This window comes from Dryas octopetala, chromosome 8, assembly GCF_963921425.1.
Source record: "Dryas octopetala chromosome 8, drDryOcto1.1, whole genome shotgun sequence".
In the NCBI taxonomy this organism is placed as follows: Eukaryota; Viridiplantae; Streptophyta; class Magnoliopsida; order Rosales; family Rosaceae; genus Dryas; species Dryas octopetala.
In genome coordinates, this window is record NC_141373.1 from 15,249,150 (window position 1) to 15,275,057 (window position 25,908).

The following is a 25,908-nucleotide window of genomic DNA, read 5'->3' on the forward strand; positions in this document are numbered from 1 at the left end:
TGAATTATGCTAATTTATTTAAGAGAAATATAACATTATGGATTTGGAGAATGTGACATAAAAGACAAGTTTGCCTTAATTGATATAAAAAAATATATATAAAGTACATCATATATGCAACCCAAGATTGGCTCTAGGGCATATATCTAACACTTTCCTCTTCACTCTTCAGTTTACAGACACATGACTCAAAAATCCGGCTTCTTCTGCTACTCAAGTGAGACAATAAGTAAGTTCTCTGAAAGACTCAATCAATCTCTCTCTCTCTTCTCCTCGCTTAGCTTTGATTTCTTCTGCTCTTTACAATTTTTTTTTTCAAACTCTTGAATTTGTTATGTTATTACCCCAATCAGCAGTCACCCCCCAAATCTAAGAAGGTAAGTATGTCTCTTCTGATTGATTTTCTAAGTTTTATGTTTAATTTAGAGTCTATAGTGAGCCTAATTGAAAAGATGAAACATGGCTATATCATTTAGAAGACAAGTTTAATTAGTATAGCGATGCTTATATATTATTGACATTCAACCTGACAAAAGAAAAACTCTAATAGACATGCTTATGATAAATCTACAAAAAAAAAAAAAAAGCTTTTTTAAACCTACCAAAAAAATATTGCTTAACTTCCTAATTCCACATCATTACTCAATAATAGACATGCTTATGCAAAAGATCCCAAAAGAATTTCAATTCTCTATTTTTTTTTTGTTTCAATTCTAATAATGTAATATAAATTTAAGGATTGTAAATACATAGATTTAACAAATCCATTTTATCTTTTGTTCTATACTCTTGAATAATAAATACATGACTAAGATTAAAATTTAAGTAGAAACAAAGAAAGAACAAGTAGGTGATCTAGATCCTACGTGGAACCATGCAATGTAAGCTTTAAATCCCCATGGATCAAACTCATTCCTCAAATCGACTCATGCAATGTAACCTATCAAAATGGACTTGTTAGGTGATGCTGCACCCATATAAACCTCTGACGAACTCATTCCTATATGATGTGGGATTCTTGTCCTTGACATGTGGCATGATGAAGCGTAGCTAATTATTGAACATTAATTCATTATGTCCTGGCATGATTTGTGATGAGAATCTTCATGTAATAGCCCTTTTTAATGAGCCTCCTACCTTTTTTAACCTTGGTGCCAAAATTATTACTTGTTTTAGCTATTTGACCAATTTTTGGACCAAAATACCCCTTAGGTCAATATATTTAATTGCTTGAATTGACCAAAAATATCAACTTTAACAAAAATATGTTAAAAATAGGTTGATAAGAAGTAAGGGTTGCAACACTTTCTTGTGATGCAACATTGCAAATTTAAACCGAATTCTATTTAATTGACTGTGGTATCGACCATAATATTTGCAAAGTGTAAGCCAAGCAAAATTGTCCAAAAGATCGACTTGGATTATGATTTCGACTTTAACATGATGAAAAAATGTACAAACCCATATCTTCATGAAGCACAAGCACCCTGTTGTACCACTTCTTCATAATATGCAATGGCCAAAAGTGTTTTCAAATGATTGATCTCGCCCAACAATGCCATAGTTGCAGATCGAGTAAGATCCACATTTGGATTTGGGGCTTTAGGGTTATGGGGAAGGGTGGGAGAATGAGATGTGACAGACAAATAGGAATGTTGTTGTGATAAATTTGGGTATATATATTAGGGGCATTTTAGACCTTTTACATGCTAAATGGCTAGGAAAGTAATAAGTTAAGGTCAAAAACCTAGAAGGCTACTTAAAAAAGACTATTATGTGAAGATTCCCATAAAATTTTGTGATATTAAAATATAAAAAATTATATACTATGCTTAAAAGGTAAGAGAGCTTCTTCAAGATTTTGTTTTAAGGAATAGTGTTTGTGCAAAAGGCAATGCTATAGAGGCTTATTGACATAAATTTGCAATTATTGACATTGAAATCCTAAAAAAGGTCCAATGATAAATGTCAATAGCTCAATCTTTTTCATATTTTGGTATATCCTCTTAAAAATTTAAATTTATGAATTTAATTATTTTAAAAATTATATAATTGCAAATATGTTAATTTTTAAAATGATCGAAATTAATATTGAATATATTTAAATATTAATAATTTGTTACATCTACTAATTTGTTAAATTACTTATTTGAATGCTCCAACCACATCTTGACAATACCGCACTATGTCATCCCCATTGTGCAAGGTTCAGCAATGGAAGGTAGGGTTGGGTAAAAATACCGAAATATCGAAAAATACCGAAACCGAACCGATTTTATACCGAAAAATACCGATACCGAAAATACCGATGAATTTGGTAACGGTATTGGTTTACAAAACCCGATACCGACGGTATACCGATACCAACCGTATATTGAAAAAATATAGTTAAAATAATTCATTTTTATACATTTCTATACTATACTGGTATACCCTAAATATAAAATACTTAGTATTACATTTCTATATAATTTATAATTTTATAAAATACATTTCTAATTTTCTATAATTTATATCAATATGATATAATATTAGTAATTTAGTATATCGTATAATATGATATAATATAGTAAAATATGGTATAATATGATATAATATATTAATATCAATATGAACTATGGAGTTATGAACTATTTATGATTTATGTAATTACCTCAATCATAAATGTATAATATGATATAATATATTATTATTAGTATATGGTATTAGCCATTTAGCCTAACGTTCCTATTAGGTATATGACCTATACGGCTATATCATATATCCTAAGGTTTAGTCCTAAACCCTAATATTATACTAAATTATAAACCCTATATAGTATATTTATATGATATCTCATACTAAATTACTAATTTCTATACCCTAATAGTCTAATATTATAAATTTATAATTCATAGATTCATAGTTGGTAACTTAGAGTTTGGTATAGTATATAGTATAATAACATAATATGGTATAATATGGTATAGTATAGTATAATATGATAATATTAGTGATTTAGTATATTGTATAATATGATATAATATAGTAAAATATGGTATAATATGGTATAATATATTAATATCAATATGGACTATGGAGTTATGGACTATTTATGATTTATGTAATTACTTCAATCATAAATGTATAATATGGTATAATATATTATTATTAGTAGTATATGGTATTAGCTATTTAGCCTAACGGCCCTATTAGGTATATGACCTATACCATATACCTTAAGGTTTAAAAGATGATATAAATTAAAAAACATGTAAACTATTAAGTTATTGACTATATACTATAAATTATAAAAAACATATGTAATAAAAATATAAAACTCCAAAGTCCAAAGTCCAAACCCCAATTAAAATTTGAAATCCCAAAATACCCTAAACCCCAAAATCCAAACCCTAAACGAAACCCCAAAATACCTTATTTATTCATATACAAAATAAAACTTTATTTTTATTATTTTTTCTTTTCCTTTCCCCCTAACCCACGTGCCCCCCCCTCTTCTTTCTTTCTTTTCTTTTTCTTCTTCTCTCTCCTCCCACTTGTGTCTCTTTTCTTCTCTTCTTCTCTTCTCTTCTCTTCTTTTCCCCTTCTTTTTCTTTCTGTGTGCGACCACCCAACCACCAAGTCCACCACAATGAATGCATCATCTCCAACCATCACCACCACCGGTCCACACAAACCCCTACTCACTTCTTCTGAAGATCTCCCATGGCTTCCTGAGCTTCGCTCGAGCTCGATCGTCCTCGTCCTCGTCTCTGTTTTTCACACCTTCTTGCTTTTCAATGGCGGTGGAGCTCATGAGCTTTCCAAAGATGGACGACCAGAAGACCATACAGGAAGCCGCGTCACAAGGCTTGAAGAGCATGGAGCACTTGATCCGCTTCCTCTCGCACCAGAACCACCACCAGCAAACAACCAACCAATCAACAACAACAGCTCGGACCGCGGCTCTCCGACCGATACCGTCATTCTCCGACCGATGCCGAAGTGATCGGTTACCGACCCATATCGGTCGGAATTCGGTTTGGGTGTTTCGGTACGGTTACCGTACCGAACCCACCCTTAATGGAAGGTAAGGATTAGTTATTTTATTTGAAATGAGCTGTTGGATGAAAGCCAGTTGTACGACATTAACATACTTGCCAGGAAATACCAACAAATGGCCCTCTCATCTTGTGCCACATGTTGCTTTTCTCTGTGGAACCCAATTTGTCTTGGTCCAAGAGCTTATAGATCAATAAACATGTCAAGAAAGGATCCGGATCCTCTACCAAACTTTTTAGTTACCAGAATTTTCATCTCAGCCATTGAAAAAAATTGTATGGTTAAAATTACACCATCTTTTTAATTACAAACTTGTTTCTTTTTAATCATGAAAAAATCATTTGAGCAAATTAAAATTTAGTACCTCAACTTTACATATTATTTCAAGTTAGTTCCCTAATTTTGAAAACTTGCAACAAAGTACCTTAACTTTTATTTTGTGTCAAAATAGTACTTCCGTTAGTTTTTCTGTTAATAAGGACGTTATCTGTTGATGTGACAATGATATTTTTGTCATTTCACTACATGTAAAATTAATATTTTAAAACTTTTTTGAATAAAAAAAACTCTATCTTCTTCCTCCCTTTTTCCCCCCAACTGAGCACCCTTCACCCCAAACCGCCATCTCTATCTTCTTCCCAACCCAGCACCAGCCCTTCCTTTCCCCGCCCCCACCTTGTCCCCTTCACCCTTACCCTCACCTAAGCCTAACCCACCCCCAAGATCAATTACCCCAACAGTATTTGAATATTTCTTCCCAAAATTTCCTAGTAGATAATTTATTATGACTTGAAAACAAGAAGCAAATTAAGACAAAATGCTTTCGGAATAACAATTGCAACACTAAAATTTTCTACCAACCACAAATACCATAGCATACCCACTAGAAGGAACCCTCTTAAGTTCCATCAATAATCGTAACGGCATCGGGGCTGGAGTTTAGGGTGCTTTTTTCTTTGAGTAGATCCTTAACCGTTTGCAGACTGCGGTCGGAGGCATCGCCCTCCAACGCCCTTAAGCTAGCAGTTGCCCAACGCTGACGGGAGTGAAGGCACGCATCTCTTTGGGGACGACTCTTTCGGCCGAGTCAAGGAGGCCTGTGAGGGTCCTTGGCGTGGGCACTCAATCCAGACTTGGTCGGAATGAAAAGCTCGAGATCTTTTTCGATGGGAAGGAAGTCCAGGTTTTGGTCGAAGCAAAAGACGTGGACTCGGCTGCCGGAGCCACCAGCGTCAAAGATCACAGCATAAGAGGTTTTGGGAGGTAGTTTGCGGTGGTGGTTGAGATTGCTGGTGGTCATCAAGATGGGCTCGGGCATGACGTAGAGGACCATTGTTAGCAGTAGTAGAGGGACGAAAATGACGAGCACGACGCTCCTGTACTTGTACATTTTGTCGGAGAGGGAGTCGAGGAGGCCACGCGTGAGGGGGTTGGGTCACTGAGGGGGGTGGGTTGGGCTTGGGTGAGGGTGAGGAGGGGTAGGGGGAGGGGTAGGGGCAAGGATGGGTGTGGGAAGGAATGAAGGGAAGGGAGAAAGAAGATAAAGTTTTCTTATTTTTTTTACGTGTGGTGAAAAGACAAAAATACCTTTACCATGTCAGCAGATAACGCCCTTATTGATAGAACAACTAACAGAGGTACTATTTTGACACAAAATGAAAGTTGAAGTACTCTTTTTGCAAGTTTTCAAAATTGGGGTACTAATTTGAAATAACATGTAAAGTTGAAGTACTAAATTATAATTTACTCAAAAAATTTCTTTAACATAAAATGCCAGAACTTAAAACATCCATCCCAGCTCCTCCTCCCGATACAGTCCCTTCTCCTATCTTTCTAGCCGTCTCAGTATAATCTTTGCAACATTATTATTGAAGGTGACTCAAAGGTCCTTATTGATCTTTTCACTAAAAAAAGTAAGATTATTTGACGATTTGTCCCACTGTGATTCAGTATGTTGCCTCATTCAATTTTTCTTTTAAGTTCATATTCATCATGCTTTCCACGACACAAATATGGTAATCGATGCACTTGCAACGTTGATATACTATGCCCCTCAATTCTATCTTCACCAAATTTCGCTTACCCATTAGTAATTCAAATTCAAAATCAAATTAGGTTAAACTCAAAATTAGGTTCAATCCATGTGCATTGCAAATTTATTTGGCTTGCTTTACAACCAATTAATCAGACGGCCCAAAAGAGTAAGGACAACATGCGCTGATGCACCTTAGCGTGACGCTGTACAAACCCTCACAAAAATATCTTGGAGCCCTTAACTTCCAAAACCAATTTTTTATTCTTCACCTTCTTCTTCCTTTTTTGTAATATAAAAACGGCAATAATTCTCAGTTGGAGCCAATATACTATAATATATATTTCACGCTGTTGGGGACATTAAAGTGAGTTGCCAAACTAAGTGCGTGTCACAGTTTCCTCTTTACTTGGGTTCTCTTTCCTCGTCATTGATGAAGCTTGACATATTTAACTCCTTGCAAGGGCATATATACTGTATACATATATGTATATGTATGTATGTTATATGCATGTCATGGTGTGTATGATGAGCATGGCATGCATGTGGCATGACGTGACATTCGGCCTCTTGGGTGAGAGAAAATATCATTGCCACGTATACAGCAATCTTTGAGAGCAAGCCTAAGGCCTCCTAAAGATCTCCTCTCACTCTCTCTCTCTCTCTCTCTCTTACCAAAACTACAGCCTCTTAATAATATTCCAACAAGAAAGTTAAGAGGAATAATCTCATTTTACAGTGAAAATTTTCTCGGCATAATCAGAAACATTTCAAGAAATCAGCTTTTAGAGAATCAGAGAAGTACCAGGTATTTCGATTCAGTTTTTCTTTTTCTTTTTTTTGTGAAAAATTTGAATTGTTTTTTTAGCAAGTCTGGGTTGTTATTAGTTTGTTTTTCTCATTTCTGTGATGTGTTTTTGCGTTTTTTGGAGATAAGATGTGATTTTTAAAAGGACCCATTTTCTTTATTTTGAATTATTTATCATATATGTATGAGCTTCATGAAAGAAAAAAGTTCAGTAGAATTTGTAGGTGCTAGCTTGCTCACATGGGTTTTTTTTTTTTAATTTTAATTTTATGTTCATGTGAATGAATGGCAGTAAATCTTTAATAATTTATGTTTCTAATTCTATGCTCCTTCTTTTTCCTACAGATTTCTGATTTTGTATTCTACCCTGCTTTCACAGCAATCCGATTGCAGTCACAATTTTGTATGGTAAATATCAAGATTTCGAAGTTGGAAGTTTTCTCAGAGGCAGAGACTTCAAGTTGCGACTAACAGAGGATTGTTGATTGTCCCTCTTTCTTTATTTTCTGGGTAGCAACAATTTTTTTGTTTTATGGTGGGAGATTGTTGCAGTAATTTTTTGTTGGGATGTTCGACCACAAAATTTTGATTCTTGATTGGTAGCGGGTTGAAGAGAAAGCGTGTGGAATTTCTTGTGTGTTATTTTTATTGTGGTTGCAAAGTTGCCTATTCGTGCTGGATTGAAGGTTACGTGGGACTGGGAGATAAAGTTTCTATGGCTGGTACATCTGAAAGATGGATCGATCGTCTGCAATTCTCCTCATTGTTTGCGCCTCCTCCGCAAGACACCCTAGGGCGAAAGGTGAATGCGATTTTCATTTCCTAGTGTTGTGCTTGTGAATATGCATAGGAATTGTTAGCTTGGCATATATTTGTGATCCCTTCCCTAACTGCTTAAGCTTTTGGAATGTTGTTATCAATATTTCTTACTACCAAAATATTGCTATCTACAGACTAATGGATAGAGAGTAAAAACAGTGAGAATAAGATAGCACAAATAAATAGAATAGTGTGATTATTAAATAAGAATAACGTCCTTATATTATGGTTTTTTGACATACTTTTAAGTATTTTCTATTTAAATTAACTTTGGTGTTTGGCAAAAAGTTTTTCTGCATTTTCAAGGTGTACCTTTTCTGCTGGTTGTTAGTGATCAGAAACTTGCTCTCTGTGATTGAAATAATCATTTTCTTTCTACATCCAGCTTGATTTATTTTTGGTTGCTATATTCTGCCTCTTATCAATTTTCTACAAGAATGGAAAACATGCTTACTTTTTCTCTTTTCCCCTACCTTGTAGGCTCAAGTTACTGCCTATGTGGAGTACTTTGGTCAGTTTACATCGGAACAGTTTCCTGAGGATATTTCTGAGGTATGCTTGCTCTTTTTGTTTTTGTGGTGAGCTTTGTCTTATCCTGTATAATTGTGAAGATTTTCAAATTCGTCTTGCTTGTGTAGTTCAAGTGTCTATAACAGATGTTTGTACTAATATATTGTCTTCTGACAGCTAATTCGTAACCGATATCCATCGGAGGTGAAGCGACTCTTTGACGATGTTTTAGGTGTTTATGCTTTACCCCTGTTAACTTTTTCAATGTTTGATTAGACCTGGTAGTTTTCATATTGTTGTATAATGACTACTTTATCTACTCTGATTTATTCCAGCTATGTTTGTCCTTCATCATCCGGAGCATGGGCATGCTGTTGTCCTTCCAATTATTTCATTGATCATTGATGGTTTGCTGACATATGAAAGGACTAGTCCGCCGTTTGCTTCTTTCATATCCTTAGTCTGCCCAAGCAGTGAGGTGATAGCAGATTACTCTGGCCATCTAAATTCTGTTCTTTTTATTTTTTAGTCTTATACTGAAAATGTTTCTTTGTTGATGAACTGTATCTTATGCATCACTTCATTTCTCCATAGGTTTATGCCTTACCTTTTTCTTATAAATTTTTATTTTGTTTTAAATGTAAACTTCTTTGTATGCTGTAGAAACATCAGAAGTATTTTTATTCATTTACTTATTTATATCTTTCTTTCTTTTTTCACAGAATGAGTACTCTGAGCAGTGGGCTCTGGCATGTGGGGAGATTTTACGAGTTTTAACTCATTACAATCGCCCGATATACAAGGTGGAACAACAAAATAGTGAAACAGAAAGAAGCAGTAGTGGCAGCCATGCTACAACAAGTGACTCTGTTGATGGTGAATCCAGTCATGGTCCTTTGATACAACAAGAGAGGAAACCTATTAGGCCTTTGTCTCCCTGGATTACTGATATTTTGCTTGCTGCACCTCTGGGTATCAGGAGTGATTACTTCCGCTGGTGAGTGCACATTTTGATTGAGGTTGTGTTATTTATGCTGAAAATCATAAATATTATGGTATTGCTTCAAATCATGTGCATATGGCCAAAGCGGCACCCAATCCAATCACAAGTAAAAAGAGTAACAACAGAGGTTTGCTCTTATTTGTAGCCTACTCCATCAAAAAATCTTATTTTATTGTAATTCAAATGATTTTATTGACCAATGGAGTGGGAAACACATAATTTTTTTTGTAATTCTTTTCAGTAATTTGGCAAGGAAAATGTTTTAAGTGTATCAGGTTTGTTGGTTGTTTTTTGCATCCAAGCGGCCTGCATTTTTGGTACCAGGTGCAAAAGCATTTTCATGTTACTGATTGTTCACAATTTCAAGCAGAATGTTTTAAGCCTATCAATTGGTAGTAAAAGCCGTCACACAATTGATGTAGCAGAGCATTGATCTTTTTGTTTTTTTTGGTTCCTTTATGCATTCTCATGTAATAATAAAAACCATTGTATGCTTTAACAGGTGCAGTGGGGTTATGGGAAAATATGCTGCCGGAGAACTCAAGCCCCCATCAACTGGTAGTTAAATCCTTGTTCACAGAGTATAGAATGTAATCTTGCATGCTGGAAATGTTTAGTTGATTACATATCGTGCCATACATAAGATGAGATTTCTTCTGAAAACATTAACATTCATGTGATTGTTAATATAAGTCTCTGCTACATGACTCGAAAAACATATTCAACTACCCAAAAGTTATTACAATGTAATGATGTAATGGAAATTGTTGGTTCAATTGTACACAGGATGTGAAACCGTACCAGCTTGATATATTTTGATAAAATGCCTAAAGTAAATTATGTTGTTCTGTTTCTTTGTGGTTTTTCTCACTTCTCTGCTTTGCTTTCTTTGTCTTCGTCCCCCTATTCCTCCTCCCCCCTCTACCACTAAGACCAGCAACTTAACTCATCGATTAATATAGATGATGGAACACGGTGAGCAAACCTATTTTTTGCAGTTCAAATAGCAGGACAAAAAGGGCATGTAAATGTCCTAAGACATCCTAAATAACATAAGAAATATCACAAGAAATACAAAACCGTATTCAATGCATGCTTAATGAAATTAAGAAATTTTTGCACATTAGCATTGAGTTTTTAAGATCATATATGTGCCAGTGCTGTGCACTGTTTTCATCCCATGTGTTGTACTATTTATATTTTGGATGCATTACTTTATGAAATTAGATGTTCAATTGATGCATTATATATTGGTTTAGAAAATTCATATGTAATTTCCATGTTTGAAATCAATTTCCGTCATTTCCAGTTTCCCCTATACCAACATTTTCATCCCAGTATGATAAGTTACAAGTTGAAGGTTAATGTTACAGCCTTTGAATAGGATTCCTCATGAATGGAACTATTTAGGAATTGAGCTAAATTGTTTGTTAGAGAAAGGCTTGTCTTTATTCTCTTTACCACAAGATTGAGAAGACATTCACCTCCCTAAAGACAAAACCACTATGAATGACTTTTTTTTTTTTTTTCCTTCCCCCTCTTAGCTTCTTCACGTGGATCTGGAAAACATCCTCAGCTCATGCCATCGACTCCAAGGTGGGCTGTTGCTAATGGTGCTGGAGTTATATTAAGTGTTTGTGATGAGGAAGTTGCTCGCTATGAGACTGCTACTTTGACAGCAGTTGCCGTCCCTGCACTTCTACTTCCTCCTCCAACAACCGCTTTGGATGAGCATCTAGTGGCTGGGCTTCCGGCTCTTGAGCCATATGCACGTTTATTTCATAGGTAAGTCTTGAAACTTCCATCTCTCTAGCCACCAAGAAAAGAAAAGAATCTGAACCTTTCAGTGTACCTGACTGAGTTTTGCTAATTATTCCCTGCAATAGGTATTATGCTATTGCTACCCCAAGTGCCACACAAAGACTTCTTCATGGACTTCTAGAAGCACCACCATCATGGGCTCCTGATGCACTTGATGCAGCTGTACAGCTTGTGGAACTCCTTCGTGCTGCTGAAGAATATGCATCTGGCATAAGGGTAAGCTGGACAGTAATGATTGCAGATATTTAAATATGATCTGAATATCTGATGCTATGCTGGTGATCAAAATCAAACTTGATACTTGATAGAAGCTATGCTGTTTACATTTTTTGGCATCTCATATATGGCCCGCTTTACAATAAATTAGTAAATGTGTGACTGTCAGATCTGCAAGAATATCTCTTAAAAGTGACTTTCTCCTCCCAGTGATCTGGAGAGTATATACCAAAATTGTTTCTCTTTTGTTTTTTTTTTACCCAAGAAGAAAATCTTTTAATGGTCTCTTCTAGAGTACATTCCATCAAACTATCTCCCTTCCAGTTTACACATAACATAGTCTTATGTTTCTTACAACAACATTCTGAACAATGATGATTATATAGCCAGCCCAATTACTTCTTCATAGATTTATTGAAACTTCTAAAACAACTGATTTGCCATTTTTATATATCATTAAATACCTTTTTTAAGCTTCTTGATATGATAATTAACCCAGAATTTCTCCCTTACTTTCTGGATAGTCATGATGTGAAATGTTATCCTTCCTGTTAACTAGCAGATGCTGAAGAGAAGGATATAGCTAGTTCCTGTGGTCCGGTAACTGTATTTCTGTAATAGTATTAAATTTTTTCCATGGTAGAAGTTTGTTGCTCCAAAGACTGCTTGTCAGCTACCATCTTCACAATGACTGGTACTTCTGAGGATACATTGACTGTTGAAAACCTAATCAAGTAGGAGCATATTTATTTTGATGGGTGATGTATGCACAATGACAGAGGATTTGATAGAAAACCTTTTATTACGTTGTCTGATAGCTTGGGAGTTCTATTATTTCTATAACTGCACCTTTTCTTTTAAAGGTGCATAACATGGAAAATTGCACCTTTGCAGATTTTTAATAAAGTGACATGGAGGGACAGCTTATTTGTTACTTCGATGATCTTCTCTCTCTCTTCTCCCCTCCCCCCCCCCCCCCCCCCAAATGCTAATTTGTAGTAGCTCTGGAAACCGATAAATATAGCATTTTTGGTTAATTGCATTTTTTCTTTTGTTAATGTAGCTTCCCAGGAACTGGATGCATTTGCATTTTTTGCATGCAATTGGGACTGCAATGTCCATGAGAGCAGGTATAGCATCTGATGCTGCAGCAGCTTTGCTTTTCCGAATTCTTTCACAGCCTGCATTGCTTTTTCCTCCACTAAGACAAGTTGATGGAGTTGAAGTTCTGCATGAGCCTTTGGGTGGTTACATATCAAGCTACAGGAAGCAGGTAACCAACTTTTAATTTTAAGGTTTTTATGCTTCCTGCTGCTAAAATGCACTTTGATCTAGTTCCTTTTTTCTTGTTTTTTTTTTTTTTTTTTTTTTTTTTTTTTATAATCTGAACTTTTGGCTCTCAAAAGAATAAGTATTAATTGAACTAACTATTATCTAGAAAATCACCATTAACCAGATAGAAGTTCCTGCGGCCGAAGCAACAGTTGAAGCTACTGCTCAAGGGATTGCTTCTTTGCTCTGTGCCCATGGACCTGAGGTTGAATGGAGAATTTGTACCATTTGGGAAGCTGCCTATGGCCTCATTCCTTTAAGTTCTTCTGCAGTTGATCTTCCTGAGATCATTGTTGCCACTCCATTACAACCTCCGTTTTTATCATGGAATCTGTATATACCTCTCCTTAAGGTCTTGGAATATCTTCCTCGTGGAAGTCCATCTGAAGCATGCCTTATGAAGATATTTGTTGCCACTGTTGAAGCAATTCTTCAGAGAACTTTTCCACCTGAGTCCTCTAGAGAGCAAAACAGGAAAACAAGGTACCTTTTTGGCATAGGATCTGTCTCAAAAAACCTGGCTGAGGCAGAGCTTCGTACAATGGTTCATTCACTATTCTTAGAATCACGTGCCTCGGTAGAGCTTGCGTCACGTCTTCTGTTTGTTGTGTTAACTGTATGTGTTAGTCATGAAGCTCAGTCCAACGGGAGCAAGAAAGCAAGAGTTGAAGAAATCTACCCACCTGAAGAAAGCATTGAGGATTCACAAGAAATGTCTGGAAAGAAGAGAGATAGAACAACTAAAAAGACAAAGAAACAAGGACCCGTGGCAGCATTTGATTCATATGTTCTGGCTGCTGTTTGTGCTCTTGCCTGTGAGCTTCAGTTGTTCCCTTTGATTTCAAAGGGAAGCAATCATTCACACTCCAAAGATGCAAAAAATGTGGCAAAGCCTGCCAAAATAAATGGATCTACCAAGTCTTATAAAAAAATAAATAGATCTACTAATGAGTTTCAAAGTAGTGTTGACTCAGCAATTTGTTACACTCGCAGAATATTAGCAATTTTGGAGGCACTTTTCTTGCTGAAGCCATCTTCTATTGGCACCTCCTGGAGTTACAGTTCAAATGAGATAGTTGCAGCAGCCATGGTTGCTGCTCATGTTTCTGAATTATTTAGATGGTCAAAGGCTTGCATGCATGCACTCTCTGTCCTGATGCGCTGTAAGTGGGATAATGAAATTAGCTCCAGAGCGTCGTCACTATACAACCTCATTGATATTCACAGCAAGGTTGTTGCATCCATTGTTAACAAGGCTGAACCATTGGAAGCACACTTAATGCAAGTACCAATTTGGAGAGATTCCTTTGTGGGTTTTGAAGGCAGAAGACTAAGTCAATGTGAAAAAAGTAGATGCTTTAATTTTGGGCAATCATCTACCTCGCAATGTGAGGAATCAGCACATTCAGAAACTAAACTTAAATCTGAGAGTGCATCACATTCAAATGAGGGCTCTGGAAATACAGTTGGTAAAGGTGTTGCAAGTTTCCCAGTAGATGCTTCGGATTTGGCAAACTTCCTTACTATGGACAGGCATATAGGATTTAATTGCAGTGGACAGGTTCCTCTAAGATCAGTGCTGACAGAGAAACAAGAGCTATGTTTCTCAGTTGTCTCACTGTTGTGGCACAAGTTAATTGCAGCTCCTGAAACCCAACCTACTGCAGAGAGCACTTCTGCTCAACAAGGATGGCGGCAGGTAATCTTATATTTCTTGTGTCTCTTTGCATCCCTGTTGTTGTCTCTTCATCCATGTTAGATGCTTTTAATCATAACTAAATTACATGTGCAATATTGAATGGATGTATTAAGCTCCAATTTATTAAACTTGAATTTTCTTATTAATTTCTGACTTGATTTAGTTTGAGACTTGCGAGTATTAGGAGGGAGGTTTTGGAGTTGGAGATGAGATATGATGAGGTTTTTTGGGAGTCTTTGATTGTCACCATCTCTTTTCTTTTGACTGTGCTGACCAAAAGCTTTCTAGTTATTTCTTTAGTCTTCCAAATTCTGTCTCTGTTTCAGTGTCTGCATCTGCAGATTGTGATCTTTTGCTACATTTACTTCCTCTTCCATTTATTTTGAGGTTGAGATAAGATCTAGAAGGAGAAATCAAAGGAGAAAGGGGAAGATAGGGTAATCTTAGGTCTTAATTCTCAATCAATGTCAAAACTCCGAAACCCAATTACAAATGGTCCTATTTATATAAGTGACTCCAAAATAATAAAATACTACAGTGACATAATATAATTAAATCCCTAAAATAAAATAAGTAAAAACTGAATAAAGTAAACCTAATTCCTACCCTTGTTACATCTCCAGTAATAAGTGAAAACTTTCATCTTGTGTCCATTGTTAATATAGGGATATTAAAATGCTCCTATCGCAAAACCACTGCGATTAGCCTAGGACATCAAAGGTGCGATCTTATTAGAGCAGCTCATAAACTTATATCTGCAGAGTGCTATGTATGGAGCACTAATACTAATCTAATGCCTCCTAGATATCACTTTGTATGCAGGAAAAATCTAAGGTAGAGTTATCTTGTCTCATTTAACCTATTGGGTTTTTGTCTTATGTCCTAAATTAGGCATTACTCCAAGGAGCAGATATTTTTATCTAGAGCTCGCCAAAGTTAGTAATATTTATCTTAAGGAGTTACATCAAATTGCCCCAACTCAGGGGTCATGTTTGTTCTCTGCCTAACAATCGATCAATTCCTCTGGAACTTTTTAAGTTGCGCTAAAGAGTGCTCTTTGTTAGCTTTGACCTTAAAGAATAGATGGAAAAGTGTATGTAATTGTCACGGAGGATGCTGTGTCATGCCAAAAATTTTTCTATTAACTATGATCCATTAAATTAGTTGCAGTGCTAGATAATTTTTAGAATATATTGCTGGCCTACATCGTAACATTTTGAGCTTTTAAGAACAGTACCAACCAACAAAATTGATCATAAATTCATAACACAAATAATAAGCGATGTGCATTCATAAATGTTAACATCAACCAAAAAGATATATCAGAAACTCATTCCACAAATATTAAGCAGCATGTATTTCTATTAACATTAACAATTGCTGGACTTTTGTTCATTTTACTTGTACTTTTCTCCAATCTTAACCATAGAGTTTGTGTTTCTTATCAGAAAAAAGAAAAAGAAAAAAAGAAAGTGAAATGATATGCTGCTCTAAAACAGTAAATAATCAGATACATTTGTACTGCATTTCCTTTGAATTATAGTTTTCCATTGTCCCATTTAAATTGTATAATGCTTGACATTGTAATTTTTAACCATCTTATTTTGTTATGTCTAGGTCGTTGATGCATTATGCAATGTTGTATCAGCATCACCAACAAAAGCAGCCACAGCAGTCGTTCTTCAGGTCTAAATTTTGTTCCACTTGTACTTTGCCACATATACAAGATAACTTTTGGCTTATCTTATTGGCTACTGATTTGAACACCACATGATTTTGCTAAGGTGACACCATTTCCTGTGTTATCCTAAAATTCAAAACTAGCTCTTCTAATACACACTAGCAACTACAAAAACATGGTTTAGATTATGTATTTTTCTACTAATCAAAACCATGTGTTGCACTATTGCGCATGAGGCAGAAGTTTTTGGGGCAGGAAAGAAAGCCAAGTGCTGGGGTATGAGTTAGATTTTGGACATCGCTTTGGGCCTCAGTTTCATCAGAATTTACGGAAAGATCATTCTCAGTAATTTTTTTCAATTGGAAGGCTGCAATGCTATAACCACTTAGCTTGATTTTGTTTTTAGTTGGCTTTGTTGGTTAGGCTTGTGTGAAATTATGTCAGTTGGTTATGTATGAGTTGCTCTTGGTGGATCCATTGTCCTTTTTCACTTTTTTCCTGTACATATTTGCTGAGATTAAATAAAATATTGTTTCCCGGGCCCAAAAAAAAAAATAGTTTCGTATAAAAAAAAGATTAATGATATTTTTATCACATGATTTTGGAAGAGATGTTGCCTGGCTGGTGTCCAAATCAGTGGCTTTCTGATTTATTTTTTATTTAAGTTAGTTCATTTGTTAGTCACTTTCCTGACCTTGTACTCTTGTCAGGCGGAAAGGGAATTGCAGCCTTGGATTGCCAAAGATGATGATCAGGGTCAGAAGATGTGGAAAATCAACCAGCGGATTGTAAAATTGATTGTGGAGTTAATGAGAATTCAGGATAGCCCAGAATCATTGGTAATTTTGTCAAGTGCCTCAGATCTACTTCTGCGTGCCACCGATGGGATGCTTGTTGATGGAGAAGCTTGCACGTTACCCCAACTGGAGGTAACACGTGATTACATTAAACAAACTGTGTGTAGCTCTGACTTATGTTCACTACACTGAGACATGAATATTAGCCTCTACTTTCATTTTTTTTTTGTCAACTTAAGGAACACCATCCAGATCCAATCGGAAGGTGGATTTTACCACCAGGCAGTTCCGTCTGGGTTTTCTAATACTTTAATATCAAAACATAAAGCTTACTAAACTATCGTCCCTGTTGCATTGAATTGTATATTCGTGTATAAGTAATTACACATCCGGTTGCAAATGTCTCAAGACATTACAAGAAGAAAAAAGGCTTGGTACCCTAAACTTGGCGAAGTTATGTCCCCAGAAATTGGGTTTGGCCAAGTGATTTTCTTTCACCATTTAATCCCATCTAATCCCTTTTTCTTCTTTGATAATCACGTCTTTTCTCATTCCTATCCATCTCAATTTTAAGCAGCCCTCAACTCTTTAAGCTTCATGAACTAGAATCAAATCACTTTTTCGTACTGTGCAACATAGCACAGGACTGGATCATCTTTTGCAACTCTTTCACATTTTATCCTCACTTGGTGCCAAGTTTGCTTTCACATTTTTTTTATTACCAGTATGGTCATTGCTTATAGTCTTCATAATGTTACTCATCCATTTGAGATCTTCGATTCTTCGTTTGCACATATATGTCCAATGCTCTTTACTTATTTTTTTGTCTGACATTTCTCATATAACATAAAGTGAATACTTTTCAATTTTTAATTTGTCAACCTTCAATGTATTAATACATCAATCTGTATGTAAATGGGCAGCTACTGGAAGCAACAGCTAGAGCAGTTCAGCGTGTGCTGGAGTGGGGTGAATCTGGGCTGGCAGTCGCAGATGGCCTTTCAAACCTCTTAAAGGTAAATAGACACCCCTACTTGGTACTGTCAATAACTATGATCCTAGTCTGAGTGAAAATTATGCTATGAACTCGGGCATTGGAATTTTCCAGTGCCAGATGACATGGCAACCTCACATTTGAGAACAAATAAAGGCAAAGTGGTGAAAAAAGCTTAAAATAGTGCTTTATTTCATTTTAATGTATATGCAAAACCATTAGTGATGTGAACTATTTGCTCCACTGCATGCAGTGTCGTCTACCAGCTACCACTCGTTACCTTTCTCATCCTAGTGCACATGTCCGCGCTTTGAGCATATCAGTTCTTCGTGATATTTTGCAAACCAATTCAATTCAACCTAACCCTAATCCAGTGGAAATAAATGGTATCCATGGCCGTTCCAATAAGTATTTTAGCATAGATGTGATTGACTGGAAAGCTGATATTGAAAGGTGCTTGACATGGGAAGCTCATAGCCGGCTTGCGACTGGGATGCCTATTGAATTTCTTGATACTGCCTCCAAGGAATTGGGATGTACTATATCCATATGATGTCAATTAGCTTCAGGTGTATAATTTTTCATGTGACACCTACACATAGATACATTCATCTTTATTGCCTTGGAAGATATGGGTTTGCAGGTAAGTAAAAATTCATTTTTTCTTCTGGATACAAGACGTCATATTGTCAAAAATTTTCTTTTCAGGCCAGACATAACACTCCTTAATGAAAGGATGATTTTTGTAAGTGAGACAGTGGAGATGCTGACAGAGCCCTGAGAAGGCCTTATTGTTGTGGTGTTTAATTGTTATCCTCATCATGTTAGAGTTGTATCACGCAGGCTCAATTTCAACCTATATCAAATCGAGTTGAAATATGTCATAGTCTTCCTTTTGACTGTCTACTCGGTTTTCCGTTTTATTTTTTGGTACAAAGGAGGCCATATGAGTAGTGGGAGCATTTAACACATTAGATCCCATGTTTCACAGTTCTCATTTTGCATACCTAAAAATAAAATTAAAGATTAAAAAAAAAAAAAAACAAAATCCTATATTTGTCTCTTTTGGGTTGATTTCTTCGATATCAACATATCTCGATAAACGCAAGAAACCAGGATATCATCTGGCTTGTTTTTAGTTTCTTGTTCAAAAACCCCATGCCATTTTCAATTTGTATTATAAAACTTAAAATGAGAAAATCTATCTTTTATTGATCTGTTGATTCTGTTCTCAAATGAGTCCCCAAAATATAAAAGTAAGAAATTTTGTAGAATACTAAGAAAAGGGTGCCGCTATTGGGATTCATTTTTTTTTTTATTAGTAGTCCCAATACATTTTTTGCACCCACTTTTATTTTAAAAAATTTTATAACTTATTAAAACACCAACATATTTTTTTAAAATTATCCTTACTAAAATTCATTAACTAAAACTAACATCACACCCAACAAATCTGTTTACTATACCCAACAAACACACCCAACCCCAACATCATCACCACCACCTCCCAAACCCAACACCATCACCATCACCATCACCATCACCACCACCTCCCACCATCACCACCGGAAATCACCATCAATAGACCTTCCTTCGCACATACATTTTTCTAAACCAAATTTCAACAAGAATATACATTTTTAATTTGTCAACAAGTGCTTGGCCCTTGGCTGTAGGCACAGCCTAAAAGGTAGGAGAGATAAAATCATGCAGGAATAGTACAAAACTACAAACATTCATTTCAATCTATCCTTTTAAAAACTACATAAAATTAACGCAAATTAGTTTGACCTCTTAGCCTCGATCATTTACTAAGACTAGGGAAAATAATCTTTATGCTCAGTTGTGTTTACCAACGAGTATCCCAACAATATGCAAGCAAGCTAGATAAGAGCATGTTTGCTCAATGATTAGTTACTCAAGGCAATCTGAACAAGAATGACAATTGTCTATTGATAATAAATTTCAAGGACAAACTCACTCTTTTGCTTAATTTTGTCCATGTCAGCCTACACCCTACGAGTATTTGTTAACATCATCTAATGCATGTTGTTCAATGTTGCGAATCCAATTCCGAACAGTGACAAGAGAGGGCAATCAATAAACTGAAAAACAGCAGGAAAAGAATCAGTGTTCCAATCCAGAACCAAGAGAAGCAGAGAGGCCGATGATGATTAACAAAACATCAGTACAGTAAGGAAGATAAATTTTCTATTGAAAGATGACTCATCGATAACATCATAGACCAGTGTGAGAGATGTTGGAGAGATGATCAAATGGAGATGTTGGGTATAGTGATAGTGATGGTGTTAGTGTCGAGGTAATGCTAATATGATGTTTTTTTTTTTTTTTTTTTTTTCCGTACAATTTTCCTTACATATAATCAGTTACTCTAAAACGTACTTTATTAATGTTTTTAATTGCTTAATTCCCTGCATGCAGTATTGGATTGTCCAAGAGCCAATTGCGCAAGAGAAGAAGTCAGGACATGTAACAACAACTTATGAGCAAATGTAGTCTACGAAAATACGAATGTTGGTAATTGTTCTATGAACAGATCGATGTGGTCTAATGTTTGAGACTTGTTATGAAGAGTTCCATCTAATTGCTCTAACACCTTGGTTCTTGATTGTGGAAGTTCTAGTCTGCGTGCATACCAGTCCTGTGCTTTACAAAGACCTTAGTGTCTGGGTACTACTAATATGATGTTTATTTTCTATGTACAATTTTTTTTTTTACGTATAATCTGTTACTCTAAGATTTTATTAATGTTTTTATTGCTTCTCTGCATGCAAAATTGGATTGTCCACGAGCCAGTGCTGCAAGAGAATAAGTAGAGCTGATGAGCAAATGTAGTCTACGAAGATACGAATATTGTTAGTTAACAACAAAGAGAGTTTGAGAGAGATGCAGCAGTGGGGTCGCCGGTGGTGGGGCTGCTGGTGGCCGGAGAGGGAGGGAGGTGGGTTGGGGATGGGGCTAGGATTTGTTTCTGTATTTTTTTTCTTCTAGTGTTTTAAATTTTTTTATAATTATTTTAGTTTTATTTTTTAAAAGGATTAAATAAAAAAATGGTTCATGAACTTTACAGTGAATCTCAATTTGGTCCACTAATTATAAAAAGTGTCAATTTTGTACACTAACTTTTTAAGTTGTATATATCAAAGCAGTACAAATGTTAACTTCCATTGAAAAATTTAATGAAAACTGATCATGTGCACAACAAGTGACCACATTTTCATTGGTATTTCAGTCCGTTCTTCATTTTCATGTGACCAAATCCGTTAATTTTCGGATGAAAGTTAATGTACGTTTGTACTGCTTTGGTACTACTTGGAAAATTTGTGGACCAAATTGATACTTTTATAGTTCACTAAGATCAAATTGAGAATCAGTGTAACGTTCGAAGACCATTTTTGTATTTAACCTTTTTTAAAAATATGATAGGTGGGCTTTGAAAATATTGTGCAGTCATAACTATTGGATTCTTTCAAAGGCCAAGATCAAAAGCCTGGCACAAGTCTGGTAGAGAAAATATGGCAGAGGATCCTGGTCCTATAAAGACCTTAGTATCCAGGTAATGCTCATATGATGTTTTATTTATTGAAACAATAATCAAAAATATGGATTTGATAAAAGAAAATTTCAATAATAAATAATAATAAAATTACAACAAAATGTATACAAACTTTAATTAAGTAGAAGGAAATATAGACACACAAAAATACTAACTGATTGCGATTGAGGCTTGCAAATTGCAATGGGCCCTTGTGCTGGCAGACTTGCAGTTCCTTAGGCGTTTGTCCTCCTAGGATATAACAATCGATAATTCTAAGTTGAAGCTCTGCAACTTTGAACTCTAGTGATCGAACCAATTATATATTTGTACTCTCTTTTAGAAATGACAGAAGGAGTATAACAGAGTGACTACAATCTGGAAATTCTTTTTTCCAAGAATGTAGAGCATCATGGGTTTATATAGAACCCAAGATGCTTGCAAAGGAACATGACTTAGTATTCACTAAATAATATAGATAGTGGCTCTTGTATTAGACACGTCCTTGTGGAGAGGGAAACCCAAATGCAAAGATACAACTGCTTGGCTATTAGAATGAAGCCTACAGATTTGATTGGTTACAATTCAAAAGTAACTGCATTAATAATAGAACACTGGTTGGTGTTATTAATTTTTCATTCAATCAAGAAACTAAATATTATAACATATAATTTTCGATAATTTTCCGTACAATTTTCCTTACGTTTAATTAGTTAATTACTTTAAAAATTTATTATTGTTTTAATTGCTTCCCTGCATGCAGTATTGGATTGTCCAAGAGCCAATTCCTCAATAGAAGAAGTCAAGCTAGACATGCATAAGCTAGCAAATGACGAACAAATGTAGTCTACTAAAATACGAATGTTGGTAGTTGATCTATGAGGAGATGTGGTCTAATTTTTCAGACTTGTTATGAAGAGTTCCCTCTAATTTCCATAACACCTTGGTTCTTGATTATGAGAGTTCTAATCTGCCTGCATGTAGGTCCTGTGGTCTACAAAGACCTTAATTAGTGTCCGGGTAATGCTAATATGATGTTTTATTTTCTATATATATATATATACAATTTTCCTTACTTTTGAATCAGTTATTGTAAATTTGTAATACTTTATTAATGTTTTTAATTGCTTCCCTGCATGCAGTATTGGATTGTCCAAGAGCCAATGCCGCAAGAGAATAAGTGAGGACATGCAATGACAGTTTATGAGCAAATGTACGTAGTCTACTAAAATACGAATGTTAGTAGCTGGTCCATGAGTAGATGTGATCTAATGTTTGAGATTTGTTTTACCTTGACAGTAGTCTTAAGTGCTTTAGACTCTTTAGTAATGAATGTGAATATAAATAAATGTGCATGCAATTGAAGTTTTGCTAAAGTTAGTGGATCAAGGCTCATCTTTGAAAAGGTTTCTAGCTTATTGTATATATGTTTATCTGTACAGTTCCTAGAGTCTGAGATCTTCCCATTCAACACCACTCCATCTACAAGTTAGTGGATCACTTACTAAGTATAGTGATATAAGATTAGACCTTAGGTGCCAGCTGATCGAAGTAGTTTTAAATTTGAAGATTTGGCTTGGATAACACCTCATTATCTCAATTTGGCTTTAAGTTTGAATTTGAATTAATCTTATCATGCATAATCAAACTAAAAGTTTATATATATAAATATTAAACTGTCATTTAATAGTGCATTATGCATTATACATGTATATATAATTGTCTATCCACTTCTCAGTTAATTAATTGAGATATACATGGCTTAAATTAGCAAACTAAACCACAAACATATCATATATTTAAGGAATATTCTCATATAACAATTAATTAAAGTCTAGCCTTCTTTAATTAGCTTAATTCAATGTGCATGTGTTTGCCATTTTAATTTCTAGTTATTTGGTGCATGTTGACGTACAAATATGCTATCAGCACATTGGATTGGGTTGGGAGAGAAGCTAAGCAAATTGGGCATGCTAATCAAATTATAAAGCAAATTATCGTCCAGCTTGTTCAAGAAGTTGCTTAGAATTAGCTCCATATATATATATATATTTTTTTTTTTTGAAAAAAGTTCACTAAATTAGAGCCATTGAATTTGGAAAGGGTAACATAGGCTTTGACGAAAAATGATATGACAACAAAATAGTCTGATATGGCGAATATATAATGATGTGTATCATTGGCGGAGTGTAGCGTGGGGAACGGAGTTGTAATGGTTTGCAAGTGAAGGTTTATGCCTTTATGGTGATCAGTAGCTGCCCTTACCCACCTCGTTCATGATTTCTTCACTGCAAATCTCTCCAATTTCGTTACCAGTTACACCCTCACGAATCGGTTAACTAAATCGTGCTCGGTCATAGGATAAATGTCAATTGCATGACTTTTCAACATGTTGGTGAGAGGGTGTGTGCCCAAGTTGCAATGAATGTGAAAAGATGAGAATTAATGGGGATGTGTTCACCACGTGGCTTTTTATCATAAGTGTTTTTTTGTTTTTGCAAGTTCAAATTCGATGAGGTGCGGATCAACGAACATGCGAACGTGTCACCAAATGCTCGACAAAGAGTTTTAAAACAGGCGAGCGCTGCAAGCTGCTTTCTCCGCCGGATTTTGATGGTATACCCCAATGGGCTCACTCCATCCTCTCCTAAGATATAGAATGGCTTTGGTGGAGGCGTTATGATAGGGTTTAGCTCTGTGATTTTAGGCAGAGCCTAAAATTTCAGAACTAAACCATAACATAAACGCCAACAAAACAGCACTAAGCGCTTGGTGCTGCAAAATTTTACACTACCGAGCGCTCGACGTGGATGTGAACGTGCAGATGTTCACACCTGAATGGGTCTGTTGTAAGTCTATCATAAGTCATTTTTACATAGTATTGAAATGAAGAATATTGCAATCCTAACCACATATGTTTATGAACATTTTCATGTATATATTCAAATTTAGCTTCATTCTAAATCTTATTTATTCAAATTTAGCTTCCTTCTGAATCTCATATAATTCTAGATCAAATGACACTTTTGGTTTCGTAGTTTCAGTTATTTTCCACTTTCAACTCGTAGTTTTAATGTTAAACATTTTGGTCATGTATTTTCATAACGATCACAATCAAGTCCAAAATGATAAACTTGTCTATTTTGATTGAAGACGAAAATTCAATTTGGCACGTATGTGTTTGGCTTGTACATTTCCGTCTTGAATAGATGAGGTTAATGTGCGTGCTATGTCAAATTTTTTTTCTTTAAAATAGACTAGGTTAACATTTTATATTTGATTGAAATCGTTATAAAGAAGTAAAGGACTAAAATTGCCAAAATTGAAATTAAGGAACAAAAATAGAAAATGATTAAAACTATGGGGACCAAAATAGGGTCGGCCCTGACTTTTGGGAGGCGTGCGGCGAAAATACGAAATGGGCCCTTTTGTATATAATTTTAGTTTTATAAAGGAAAAAATTACAAAATTTTGTAGACCAATTTTCATTATATATAAAACAATATCACAGTTTGTACAACCTTGAACAAAAAACAATTAAAGTTGTAGGGACTTTGTCTCTTTGGACATACAAGTTTTGAACAAAAAATAATAAAAGTTAGGGGCGTGCCTTTGGACTTGAATCATCTCCAAATGTTTTACCAATATAAGCAACCATATAAAAAAAAAGCAGCTATGCACCCATACAAAACAAATACCATGTCAAATACCTTTTTGAAAAAAAAAACCTTTTGGACTTTTTCTTTAAACTTCAAACTCTGATTTCTTACTTTCTAGTTTCTAGACTATCATAGTCTGGTACATTAAAGTTTTCTTTAACCAAAACGTGACTTTTGGATTTCTAATTAAAAATAAAAAAAAAAACAAATAATTTTTTATATTTAGTCAAAACGGGCCTTTAAAGAAGTTGGAATTTTTATTAATCATTAATGTTGGTTTTTTATTAGTGCATTTTCTATTTTCTCTGTGGTAGCATTATGTTTTTTATGTAATATATATATTAATATACAAAAAAAAATTTGGGCCCCGGGCAGTTGCCCCTACCGCCCCTGCTCAAGGCCCGACCCTGGACCAAAAATACAATTTGACCTTATTTTTAAGGTTTTTTTACACTTTACCTACCTGAACTTTGAGGTCGATTATACTTTATCACCTAAAAAAATGTGTCAATTTACCACCTCAATTTAAAATTTGTTGCAATGTGTTGTCTCCATCCAATTTTGTTTGTATTTCCGTTAAAAATAAAGGCATTTTGGTCTTTTTAAATTAGAGTAATGAGTATTATTGTGAGGGAATAATGAGGGGCCAAAATATACTATTCAAAAGTAAAAGTTTAAAAAATGAAGAGCAAATTACAACTTACACCCTTGAGGTTTTGGATGTTTCACAACTTGCCCTTTATCGTTTCAATTTTTTCAATTTAGTTCTTAAAGTTTTGATTTATGAACGTCCTCTCAAAATCCATGTCAAAATTGATTTATTGAAAATACCCATGAAGAAAGGTCATTCGGCCTTACAAGTCAGCAAAAATGTGGAATTCGCAACTACTACGTCATCAATTAACGTCTGATTAGACGGTCAGACAAACGGTAGTAATCA

The 25,908-nt window shown here is 35.2% G+C and overlaps 1 protein-coding gene across 3 annotated transcripts; it reads left to right on the plus strand.

Moving 5' to 3' along the window:
- Nucleotides 1-6,723: 6,723 nt before the first annotated feature.
- Nucleotides 6,724-18,588, plus strand: GI (gigantea protein (GI)). 3 transcript variants are annotated; one of them, XM_086252799.1, is made up of 15 exons: nucleotides 6,724-6,881; nucleotides 7,261-7,683; nucleotides 8,181-8,252; nucleotides 8,388-8,442; nucleotides 8,546-8,688; nucleotides 8,933-9,207; nucleotides 9,716-9,771; nucleotides 10,758-10,998; nucleotides 11,100-11,250; nucleotides 12,314-12,523; nucleotides 12,689-14,281; nucleotides 15,899-15,967; nucleotides 16,673-16,891; nucleotides 17,683-17,775; nucleotides 18,007-18,588. In XM_086252799.1, the coding sequence occupies exons 2-15, from the start codon at nucleotides 7,597-7,599 to the stop codon at nucleotides 18,304-18,306; spliced, it is 3,564 nt and encodes a 1,187-aa protein (XP_086108925.1). In that variant the 5' UTR covers nucleotides 6,724-6,881; nucleotides 7,261-7,596; the 3' UTR covers nucleotides 18,307-18,588. The 3 variants fall into 3 exon arrangements, with proteins under 3 accessions (XP_086108925.1, XP_086108924.1, XP_086108926.1); XM_086252798.1 differs by having other exon boundaries at nucleotides 6,725-6,881; nucleotides 7,227-7,683; XM_086252800.1 differs by having other exon boundaries at nucleotides 6,725-6,881; nucleotides 7,227-7,683; nucleotides 12,707-14,281.
- The last annotated feature ends 7,320 nt before the right edge of the window (nucleotides 18,589-25,908 follow it).

Bases quoted from the DNA above. Each gene is read 5' to 3' on its own strand.
- GI (XM_086252799.1), top strand. From the start codon at position 7,597: ATGGCTGGTACATCTGAAAGATGGATCGATCGTCTGCAATTCTCCTCA. The intron at 9,208-9,715 runs GTGAGTGCACAT...ATGCTTTAACAG, and splicing joins AGGAGTGATTACTTCCGCTG to GTGCAGTGGGGTTATGGGAA. The intron at 11,251-12,313 runs GTAAGCTGGACA...TTGTTAATGTAG, and splicing joins AATATGCATCTGGCATAAGG to CTTCCCAGGAACTGGATGCA.